Raw genomic sequence first — 11,553 nt, 5'->3', positions numbered from 1 at the left:
GAGGGGATCTGAGGGGCTCAACATCCCCATGAGATTCACCCTGAAGGGTGGGCTTCAGGAGTTGACGTCTCTCAGAGTTACCTCTCCAGAGCCCACATATCTGGGTGGGCTGACCATGATGATTTGAGAGATTCTCCGCAGAGCCCTGAGCACCCGCACTCCCCATGCCTTCTTCACCAGAAATTTGAAATTCCACCTATTCCTGGGAGTCAAGAACACAAATATCCCTAAGAGCTTAAGCCTATCAACAATTGCCACTTTGTAGCAAGTTTTTGTATGCAGGGTCTTGACCTTTACAAAGATCCCTTTTTTACCATTTAGGAAATACATTCCCTCTGGGATGAAAAGTAACTTCACCTGGTGGTATTTATTGCTGGATGATAATGCTTGGCTTATCAAGTCTTCTGAGCTCCAGCCTGGAAGGGGACAGGGAACTCAGAAGCTCCTCTGGGGGGAGGTGCATATGGGGAAGAAGGTGGGAGCTCAAAAGAGAAGGCAAAAGTTGTTGCCTCTAGAACTTTGTATATAGGATTGCACTCCTTGTACCTCTTTTGCGTAGCACTCCATTCCTCCCTCGGACAATGGGGACCTTGCCTCCCCCACCTAGACCCTGTGCTACCTCCCCTCTGCTTCATAGGGCTGGTGTGAAGGAGACAGCAGAGTTCCCCAGAGCCATGGAGGTGGGCAACTTTGGCAGTTATTACTTTTTATTAGAGCTATAGTTAACACCCACCACCTATGTAAAGGATGGAACAGGTAATGACTGGGACCAGGGAAAGGAGGCGTCCTGGGAATAAATAAACTCGTGGTAATTATGTTCTTTTAATTACTATCATCAATTTTATTGGTGTTGCTGGGTGTGAGAGCTAGCAGTGAAACTTACCCACAGGAGAAACTCCCCTGAGGCCTGCTCTTCCCATCTAACCACCCCCTCACCCTGGGCCTGTCTCCCACCCTATGTTGGAAGAACAAGAGACACCACAGGCTAGGATCCCACCATCTATCTCTAGGCACAGACATTGTGATCGAGGTGAAAGTTGAGGTTCATCAAGGAGACACATCCTTGTGTCCTTGGAGCAGAAGGATGTGACTGACTTAATAGGGGGCCAGCTCAGAAGGAACAAGGAGGTTGCGGAAGAGGGAAGGGACACCCATTCCTCTGGAGGAAAGGGTACTAGGCTGACTGTGTGCATGTGTGCCTTGGGTCCTTTGGTACCTGCTACAGAACCACCTCCTTCCCAGCTGCCTTCCAGAGTCACCTGCCCTGACCTACGTGCTGGCAAAGACCTCCCCTGTACCTATTTGAAGGCTACCCAGCCGGGAAGGTCTCTCACATGGAGACTCCTGGTCCTGATGACTGTGCTTAGGAAATCTAAGGGACATCAGAGGTTTGCTCCTGAGAGCAGGACTCAGCATGGAGGGGCATGTGGCTGGCAGCTGAGGGGTATCATCCTTCTTGGCTTTGGCAGAGTGAGTGGACTCTGCCTCTCACGGCCTTTGGTCATGAGATGTTGACACAGTCACCCAGTTACACTGGGTTGCTGAGCAACTCTCTGGACACACAGATGAACCCCCAGGGCAGGTGACCAGGCAGGCATATAGCAGAAAGCTGGGCATTTGGGGAGAGAAGTGTCTCCCACCCCTAGAAGGAGTCCTGGGGGGAAGTGACAGAATGATGTTTATCTTCCTACTGGGCAACAGAGTGCCAACGTGTCTGAGAGACTCAACCCACTTTCCCTGGCAACTTCTCCCTGGCACAATATGAGGGTCCATTGCCCATTTGAAAAAGCAGAACAGGAATTCCCAGGACAGTATGGCTGTGGGGCCTGAGCGGCACCTGCTAAGCCAAGAACACATGAATGTGGTTTGAAGAGGTGGAAACCCAGACATGTCACCTTGAGACTCCACTTTGAGGACTGGTCAGGGGCAGGCTTGGCTGGGCATCTGAGGCTACAGGTGAGACATAAGGCACAGGGGCTCTGAGACCGATGGCTAAGGAACTCTCAGCCACAGACGGCAATTCTCCCCAAAGATCAACCTTGTCTCCCACCAAGCACTCTTCTTTGAGCCACCTCTGTATCTCATATGGTCCTAAAGACCAATACAAATCATAATTCTGTGACAGACACACTATTCCAAGGGTCTTTCATATATTAATGTATTGTATATTTAATGCATTTACATTTCACACTAACCCTGTCAGGTATGTATCTCGATTATCCACCTTTCATAGATGAGAAAACGGAGATACAAATAGGCTAAGTAACAGGGTTGAGGCCACCACTGCTAGTAAGTGGCAGAATCAAGAACTGACAGTGTACGTTTTATTATCTACTTTACAGAAGGAGAAACCAAAGGCCAGGGAAATCAGTCAACTTGCTTGAAATCTCACACATAGGGCAGGGCTGGCAGCAATGGGGGAAGGGGAGAGGAGAGGAGAGGGACTGCTGAGCTTGTCTTTGGCTATGTTGGTTGGAGTTGACCTCACAGAGGGACAGACTCCAATCTCAGTGGGCCCCGAGACTGTGATCTCCAGGAAGAAACAGCTGGGTCATGAGTCAGCCACAGGTGGTAGAGACTAGTCACACTTTCTCTGCACCTGAGTATCATCACCATGAACTCCTCACTCCAGGACCAGCTGACCTTGGGGTGCCCACTCGCTCCTCCAAGGAAAGAGAACATGGAAGAAGAGAGTCTGAACACTAATGCTACCCCCCCCCCCCACCATGCCTCCGTGAACAGCAGGGACAGAGAGCACAGCCCTGGCTCTGTTCTCAGTGAAACAGCTACCACCAAAGCCACTGGACACCTGAGAGCCAGCAATGGGGTAGGAAATTTTTATTTGCAGCAGTGAGTCGTAACATTGCCCCCAAGTGCCCCTGGGCATCTTGCCACCAGTACGCCCTCACACAGCCTGGGCACAGGGACGTTTCCCCACCCTGTGCCTTCTCCACTGGCCTCCAGCTCAGAACTACCTATTCCCAGCATACAGCAGAGGGCAGCAGAAGCTTGACTCCCAGGTGCTACTCCCACAGGACCCTCACCTCCTCCACCACTCAGCTTGCTTTAGAAGGCAATGCACCTGGGGCCTGCCTCTGTGGACTAGAGAGGTCCCAAGATCCCCCAAGATGCTCTCTAGCCCTGCTCTAGTCTTGGCACCCACCCAGTTGGCTCATGTTTGCAGAGTCTCTGGCTCGGCCAGCTCTTGGACCCACCTAAAGGAGCCTACACAGCTCAAGGTCCAATCCCAAAGGTGGGGCTGAACGACAGGGTGGTCTGAGGCTTCGGCAGCTATAGTAAAGAAAAGCTGGAAGGCTTTTATCTGAGTGGTCTCCTGTCCACAGGTGAGCGGCATTCAGGATCAGAGCAGGAAACTCCAGTAAGAACAGAGAGCCCTAAGAAGAAGTCAGGGTCTGCTGTTGTTATTGCTTTGGGCAGAGGGGCTTTGCCCCCAGGAGATCAAGCTGGTGTCCAGAGGCTGGCACCACCATTCCCATCCTTATCAGCTACAGGGTGGGCACACCAGGGATGAGCAGAGGAGGGTGGGTACTGTGTGTCTTCTCCAAGAGAGAGGCAAGGTGATGAAAGAGAGCCTCTTTAGGCAGCACTGAACCTGCATGTGTGCACACAGAAATGGGAGTGTCAGCAGGTGTGTGTGCATGTGTCCATGTGTGCATGCAGAAGTACAGCATGGGTGAGTGAGCCCAGCAGTGTAAAGGATGTGGCTGTGGGCTGCAGGGCAAAGCACAAGTAGGTAAACAGACACCTGGAGCACCAACAGGAGAAACTGCGGAGTAGGAAGAATAAGCTGAAAAACAAGAGGGGGGGGTGGCCCTGCCTTTCCTTCCCGTACTCCTTCCCTGGGGCCGGAGCACGGGGAAAGCAGCAGACCAAGGGGAGGCCTTCAGGTAGGGTGTGGGGCCGACAAGTGTCCACATATGAGAGGGCACAGGGTTGCTGGGTTGCCTGGTGCGTATACAAGTCTTCATGCTGATTACAACTATGACAAGTGGCTCTCCTGGGCCAGTCCACAGTGTGGCCCATGCTCATGGGGAGTGCAGAGGGTGTATGTGAGGGCATGTACACAGGTTGGCTACATGTGTCTTCACATGGGCATACATGCTGCTCACACAGAGACTTCTGTTCAGCCTCGAGTGGCTGCCCGAGGAACACAGAGGCCTCGGCACCCCTCTAGGCACTGAGATCCACCACTATGTGTCGGTACACGAGCGTCTGTCCCTTGAAGCTAGGGGCCAGGAGCAGCTGAGCATCCCCAGCAGGCATGTAGCAGAAGGCCCGAGGGGCCTGCACAGCCAGCTCCTGGAACCGCACAAACTTTTGGCGCCCCTCATCCCACTGGTAGATCTGCGTGAAGGAGAAGTCGCTGCCCAGCGCCAGGTAGCGGCGGCCACCCACGAGGAAGGGCTGCATGGCCAGCGAGCCCCTGGAGGGCAGGGCCTGCACTTCAGAGAAGCGGGTGCCCTCCCAGCGCAGGATCTTGGAGTCACCGATGTAGCGGCTGAGACACAGGTAGCTGTCGCGCCCAGCACGGAAGTGTTTCACAGCCTGGGCATCAGGCACCTGGGTCACCTCACCCTGGGCCACAAACTGCTTCTGGGTGCGGCTCCACTGATAGATGACAGGTGCCTGGGAGCTACTAGACACAATCAACCGTGGCTTGCCCTCGCCATCTACAAACTCCAGGTCAGTGTCACGGTGCCAGGCATGCAGGGCCTGGTGGGAGTAGAAGCCATTCTGGTGCCAGCGGTAGAGGCTGGTGGCACCCGCCTTGGAGCTGTCGGCCACGGCAAAGTACCAGTCGCCGTCAATGCGGAAAGCCTCCAGGTCGTTGGGCTTGCGCACACGCTGTGGGTCGATATCCTGCAGCTTAGTGAAGCGTGTGGTGTTGGGGTCCCAGTGGTAAATGTAAGATCCACCGAACAGCTGGGCCACAACCACGTACAGCTGGCTGTCTACCACCATTGGCTTGCAGTGCACTGCAGAGGGGGCTGCCAGGGTGGAGGGAAGCAGGGTGAAGGCAGTGTCAGGCAGCCGCGGGCCCCCAGCCCACGCCACGCCCTCGGCAAAGGGGGTCAGTTCCCTCCAGCCCCCGGCCAGAACTAAGGCTCTCCCCTAGAGCATCCCTCCCCCTGATGCCCACCCACTTTTCACAGCTAATAATCTGTCTCAGCATCATGCTCCCTCCGCCCTTGCTCCCAGAGTTTAAATATAAGCTGACACTAAGCACAAAATAGGTATCCCTAGCTATTGACCCGTTGTTTATCCATAATGTCATTATTGAACTTTTATTGTGTGAAGTCACTGTGCTAAGTGTGAACACAGTTCCTCAATTAATCACTCCGAAGTGGAATCTATTATTTTGCCCAGAAGCAGGCTCAGAGTCTAAGTGACTTGCCCAAAGCTACCTGACTGGCCAGATGCCAGGCAGGGGAAGAAGGAAGAGTCTGTGCCTGTCCACAGCCTGGTGATAGAGCCAAGGTATACAAAATGACAGCTTGATGTTTGGATAGTTGTGTATGAAAACGCATTCTCCTAAGAACTCCTACTTTTGAAAGGGCCTTAATGTATGAGGACGTCCACACAAATGTATTTGTCAACAACCAGACAGATCTGACCCCTTCTCAGGCACCCAAAGCACATGGGGCCACACTCTTTACCTATCTCAGTGTCCCCAGTCATCTCCTCTCCACCTCTCCCCTCTCCTTCCCCTCCCTCCCCTCCCTTCTCCTTTCCTCTCCTCTCTTCCTTCCCAGTGCTGCTTCACCCATCCTCCTCCTCCCCTCCTCTCTACCCAAGAAAGTTCATGCTGAGCCCCAGGCTCTGGCAGTCACCCCCAAATCCCTCCCACAGCCTTGGTGCACCTGTGTAGATACTGATGATTCCCCCAGCACCCGAGCTGCAGCTCAGACCCTCCCTGCCCACACACCCAAAAGCACCTCAAACTCCAGCTGGCCATTACTGAGCAGATATGTGCCCCCAAACCTGGTCCTCTTCTCCCTCTGTGTTCTCAGCTTCAATTTGTGGCTTCACCCAGTCCCCCCCCCCCCCACCAGAAACCTAGAGCCATCCCCAACACCTCCGTCTCTCACTCACCCACAACTAATTAGTCCTGAGTCCTGTCAATCCTCCCTTCTGCCTTCTAATATAGTTTGTGTAGGATTGCTATTATTTTTTTTCCCATAAATGTGATATAGAATTTATCAGGGAGACCATCTGGCCCTGGAGTCTCCTTTTGGGGGAAGTTTTTGTTTTGTTTTGCTTTTGTTTTAATAAGGACTTTAAGTTCTTTTCGAGATACAGGGAAATTTAAATTTTCTGTTTCATCTTGTGTCAGTTCGCTCCTCCTTTCTAAATCTATCTCTCCACCCCACTACTATTGCCCCAGTCCAGGTTCCAGCAGATCCCCCTAATAGTGTGCCCACATGACTTGGCCCATGCCAAGCCACTCTCCATGCCGCATACAGAGAGAGTGTTCTAAAATACAGGTTGGATTGGTTCACACACTCTGCTCAAAACCTGTCCATGACCTGATCCTCATGTCTTTTGGGTTTCATCTGCCTCTCTCCACTTTGAACCATATGGTGCAGTCAAATGAGCTGCTTATGGTTTACACATGTACACATTCATACACTAAGCTGTTGCACTCCTTCTTGAATTTGCTCATGTTGTTCTCTCTGCCAGAATATACTTTCCACATTTTTTTCTCTGAGCTAGGTATCCCTCAGCCTTCTAGATTCAGCTCACATTCAGTGGATCCCAAACTGAGCTCACTAGCCACTCCCATTTCCTCCTTGGTTTACAGGCCCCACCCAGTTACTTAAGCCAGGCTCTTAGGCATCACCTCTGACTTGTCCTTCACCCTCACCTTCAAGACTCAGCTCAGGTGTCTGCTCCACTAGGAAGCCTTCCTTGATTGTCCAGGGTACACCTCTCCTTTGCGGTCCCAGAGCATCATGTACATATCTCCCTCCTCACACCCATCTATTACATGAATGTTATCTGTGTATATGTTGGCCTCTCCCCCAAAGACTGGAAAGTTATTACGGGCAGAGACCATGTCTCATCTATCTCTCTACCTATAGGAACCCACTGGAGAGGAACAATGAAGCCCATCCCCACCCCAACCCCTTAAAGTGGGGCCAGCACAGCCAGACTGGGGCAGGTACCTGGTATTCTATCATAATCTCGAAGCTGCCGTTCAACATAGTCCCACTTGAGGACGGTGCAAGCGCTGGCACCTGGCTGGGCCAGAGCCAAATAGAGGTCACTGGAGTAAAGGAAGGGCTCAGCTGATACTGCTGGGAAGGGCAGGGTCTGGTACAGCACAAAATCTGCAGGGTCAAGAAGTGAGGGGTGGGGTGAAGAAGGGTAAGAGCTTGTTGGGTGATAAGGTTGCTGGATTGCAAGGCCAATGTTGGGGGTGGTTCTGGCAGTGCCTGTGGGGCTGCCCTGGGGAGGTCTGCTGGGGGCATCTCCTACCTGTGGTGATGCAGTCAAACTCCCGCAGCGGCAAATCCTGCACCTTGTGCTCTTGGAAGCGGGGCGGGCTGGCGCAATAGATGGGAGCCACCGTGGTGTTGGTGTGCACCAACCACTCCACCAGCCACTTCACTTTGCAGTCACAGTTGAGTGAGTTGCCCCGCAGGTCCCTGGATCATGAGGGTGACGGAGGGAATATAGAGAGGAACAGGCTCCCAGCTGTTCCGCCCACCCAGGCTCCCTAGGTTTTTAGAAGTAGGTATAATCAAGGCCATTGCTGGTTGCTCACATGGCATCTTTGCACAGATTAGAGAAAGGTTCCCCTGGGGGTAGGTACACCCCTGTGGAGACATGCTTGGCCAGTGGACTGGGAGCTGAGTTTTAGTCCCTACTTGCCTCCGAGGTCAGGGGCCTTTTGCAGTGTAGAACCTGCACAACTATGTTACATCTCCAGACCTTCCACAATCCTGGGTTGGTTTTCTTCTTGTGTAAGTACTGATTGATTGTGGCTATGCTCTAGGACTTCAGTGAAGGTTCAAATCAAACATAGATTTAAAAAGCACATGTTTGGGGGCACCTGGATGGCTCAGTGGGTTAAGCACCTGACTCTTGGTTTCGGCTCAGGTCGTGGTCTCATGGTTCATGGGATTGAGACCCGCTGACATCATGGAGCCTACTTGGGATTCTCTCTCTCCCTCTCTCTCTGCCCCTCCCCCCCTCAAAATAAATAAATAAACTTAAAAAAAAAACATATACACATAGTGTCTTGTGTGTATCAACACAGCCTTCCAGGAGGCATCTCCAAACCCAAGCCCTCCCAGCCTCTCAAGACCTTATGATCTTCCCAATTCTGGCTCCCACACCGCTCCCTCCAGGGATGCGCCCCTCTGTGGCATTGTTAAAAGAAGTAGGGCTCAGCCTTACAAGTCACTCAGGATGTCCAAGGGCCGAAAGATGTCTCTAGGCAGTGTCTGCAGATTATTGTTGGCCAGCGATCTGCAAGAGAGACCCTGAGTCACCTGAAGATTGTGGCTAAGGCCATAGGCCACAGGAGATGAAGGGCTTTGGTCTGGTGTGCTTATGTACATGATGTACTCACAGGTGTGTCAAAGACTTGAGTCCTCTGAAGGTAAACTTGGATAGTGCCCAGATGTCATTGTTCTCAATGAAGCTGGAGAAAATGAGAACTTGTCTTAGATGCCACTCAGCATCCCAGACCCCCAACCAGCTATTTCCCTCTGCTCCATCTAGATTTCTGCCCATGGTCCTAAGCCAGGCTTCCATTCTGATTCTGGAGACATTAAGCCTGTGGTGACAGGGCATCCAGGCAGGATGGTTTAGGCAGAGGGATGGATGAAATGACCCTCTGCTCGGGTCCTGCGGTCAGAGGATCCAAGGGCTCTCCACTCCCCCCATCTTCCCCCAGCCTTCCTCATTTACCCTCCCCTCTCAGCCCACCCAGGTCCCAGCTCCCTCCTCCCTTCTAGTTCCCATTTCCCGGTTCCTTGCCACACACAGGTACTGCAGGTGCGACAGTCCTGTGAAGGCATTGTCTCCAATCAGAGTAAACTTGTTGGAGTTGAGCAACCTGGAGAGACAGAGGGAGAATTAGAGCTTCCAAGCCTGTGCCCGCTGTGCCAGCCCCCAGCCTGTTGCCTCACCCTGGGGATTCCTCACAGACTGACTGCCCTGCCACTCCACCTTGGGACCCCAGCCCCAGCCGGGAGCCCCAGAGAAGCCCAGCAGCAAGACTAGCCAGGAGCCTGTTCTGGTCCCAGAATCTTCTTCAAGGGTAGAAACAGCCAGGGGCAGATCTCTCCGGTCAAGCTGGGTCCTTCCCCACTGCATCATTTCTGTCTCCATCACCACTCTATGTCTCCTACCCTCACCCCAGCTCACTCTGTCCCTTTCAGACTGGTGGTAAGTTTGAGGATAACCCACAGTGAAAAGGAGTTGGGGTAACTCACAAGCACCCTTTCCTGCAACTGACTCTCCAAACAGAAACATTCCCTATTACAATTTCACACCCTCTCCTCCCTCCCTTTCAACCCCCAACTCTTCCTTCAAATCCTGGTGTCAGCGGTCTCTATGATGACCCTTCTCCCTGCAGTGTCCATCCTAAGGCACCAGCCCAAGTTACTGACCCCAGTTCTTTTGGGTCTCCAGAGGAGGCAAGTCCATTCCTAATTGGGCCCTAAATATCCACTCTTGGCTTTTGCATGCAACCCCCAACTTCCTTCTCCCCACTGTGGCTCCCTTCACCCTTCCTGACTCTATGCTGCTGCACCTTTTGTGGCTATCCCATCCAGTAAAAGTAAGGGACACCTGCATGTTAATCTCCAATGCTATCTTCATTTGCTCTCCTCCCCCCAGTCCAGGGTCTGCCCCCTTCCACTGCCCCACCCCCTACCCGCCCTTCCTCAAGGCCCTGTCCATACAGGAACTGCAGCAGTGGCAGGTGGGAAAACGCTCCATCCTGGATCTCCGAGAAGGCAGCATTCACCAGTGTCCTGCAGGGGACACCTGAGTCAGTACTGTGGGGACTTTGCAGGGACTGGGGGGGGTGGGGGTGGGAGGGGCGGGGTTCACAAGGTGAACAGGGCAATTGTTCTGTGCACACTTGCCCTGGAAACCACTCATTTCACCAGCCTGGGCCACCCACCTAGGGCTATCTTTCTCTTCTCCTCATAAACTCATTGCCTTCCGTCTCACTATGCTCCCCTACTATCTCCCTCAGCACCAGTGGCCCCAGGCTCAGCTTCCCCTTCAGCCAAAAGAAGGTTCCATCACCCACACCCTCAAGATCATCCAAACACCCACAGTGTGCTGGGTGCTGTGGAGGGATGGGGCACTGGGATGGCTGTGGGGATTAGCACCCTGCTTTCAAGGACCACACAGCTCATCTAGTCCCTGAGGCCACTTAACTGCAAGTGACAGGCTGGCTGGCCCAGTGCCAGAGTGGATGGGAGACCAGTGGCAGGCGTCTGTCCCCAGACAGGGCACTGTGTGGGTATATCCCACTTCTATCCCTTCCCCTGATTCCACCCTCCCTCCCCCCACAAAAAGCCTTTCTGCCCTTGGTGTGACATCACAGGCAGGAGCCCACATGCTCTTGTAAACAACCCCTCCCCCCATGTTCAGAGCCCTGCACACAGTAGGTCTCATTGATGCTGCCGGTGGTGATGATTCATTCTTGGCCATAAACTCCTGTTTTCCCCAGCCATGGCTGCTGAGCCTGCATGACTACAGAACTCCCTACCTGGAGGATGCCTTGAATCTCCAGTCCTGAGGACCCCTGGAGTCTTCCTGCTCCCCACGCTTGTAGACCGGGAGCAAGTGTTTTCCCATCCACTCCCAGAGAGGCTCTTGCCTTCCTCCCTCTCTCCGCTCCCCCACCTCAGAAGCCAGGGCACTCACAGGGAGATGACCTCGGAGGGCAGGTTCCTGGGCACTGCCTTAGAGTCCACGCAGAAGGCGGTGTCCCTGGTGCAGGAGCAGCTAGGCGGGCAGGGGGGCGTCTTGGGGGGCCTCTTGGCACTGACTTGCAGCATCAGGCAGAAGCCGAGCGTGGACAGCGCCAGCAGCCGGAGCCCGGAGCCCCGCCTGGCCCGCAGCCCCGCCATGCTGACTGCAAGCAAGCTCTCCCTCGGGTCACCGGCCGCAGCCCCCGCCCCGCGCCTCTCCGCCACCCAGCGCGGGCTGGCACCTCCCGGCCACCGCCGCCAGCAGCCGCTGCCGCAGCTAGGGGCCCGGCTGCCCGCTGCGGAGAGCCGAGTCCTCCAGCCCTCGGCCGCGGGCTCCGTCCCCTCCCCTGCTCGTTCTCGCGAGCCGGCTGGGAGAGCTGCGCGGGCCCGGAGCCGAGCGAGGGCTGACCGGCGGGGGCGGGCGCGGACTGCGGCGGGGGGCGCGCGCAGGGCCGAGGGGGGCGGGGAGCGGGGGGGGTGGGACGGCGGGGGGAGTCCCGGGCTGGGAGTAGCCAAAGGAAGAAGTGGTTGCGGCTCTGGCCGCTGTATGCACTACCAGCGGTCTCTGGGGCCATCTGCTTGCGTGTCT

The 11,553-nt window shown here is 54.4% G+C and overlaps 1 protein-coding gene across 3 annotated transcripts; it reads right to left on the bottom strand.

Annotated features, from left to right (window-relative positions):
• Window positions 1-2,823: 2,823 nt before the first annotated feature.
• On the bottom strand, window positions 2,824-11,333 carry LGI3 (leucine rich repeat LGI family member 3). 3 transcript variants are annotated; one of them, XM_043562109.1, is made up of 8 exons: window positions 10,918-11,333; window positions 9,939-10,010; window positions 9,017-9,088; window positions 8,600-8,671; window positions 8,425-8,496; window positions 7,501-7,670; window positions 7,188-7,352; window positions 2,824-5,009 (listed from the first exon to the last, which is right to left on the bottom strand). In XM_043562109.1, the coding sequence occupies exons 1-8, from the start codon at window positions 11,121-11,123 to the stop codon at window positions 4,192-4,194; spliced, it is 1,647 nt and encodes a 548-aa protein (XP_043418044.1). In that variant the 5' UTR covers window positions 11,124-11,333; the 3' UTR covers window positions 2,824-4,191. The 3 variants fall into 3 exon arrangements, with proteins under 3 accessions (XP_043418044.1, XP_043418053.1, XP_043418059.1); XM_043562118.1 differs by lacking the exon at window positions 10,918-11,333 and adding an exon at window positions 10,760-10,863; XM_043562124.1 differs by lacking the exon at window positions 7,188-7,352 and having other exon boundaries at window positions 10,918-11,331.
• Between the last annotated feature and the right edge of the window lie 220 nt (window positions 11,334-11,553).

This window comes from Prionailurus bengalensis, chromosome B1 (genome assembly GCF_016509475.1).
Source record: "Prionailurus bengalensis isolate Pbe53 chromosome B1, Fcat_Pben_1.1_paternal_pri, whole genome shotgun sequence".
Taxonomy (NCBI): Eukaryota; Metazoa; Chordata; class Mammalia; order Carnivora; family Felidae; genus Prionailurus; species Prionailurus bengalensis.
Note: the sequence above shows the minus strand (reverse complement) of the source record. Positions and strands in the feature narration are given on the sequence as shown.

Coding starts and splice junctions, on each gene's coding strand:
- LGI3 (XM_043562109.1), bottom strand. CDS start 11,123: ATGGCGGGGCTGCGGGCCAGGCGGGGCTCCGGGCTCCGGCTGCTGGCG. Junction 8,497..8,599: donor CTCAAGTCTTTGACACACCT/GTGAGTACATCA, acceptor TCTCTCTTGCAG/ATCGCTGGCCAACAATAATC. Junction 7,671..8,424: donor TTGGACATCCTGAGTGACTT/GTAAGGCTGAGC, acceptor CTCATGATCCAG/GGACCTGCGGGGCAACTCAC.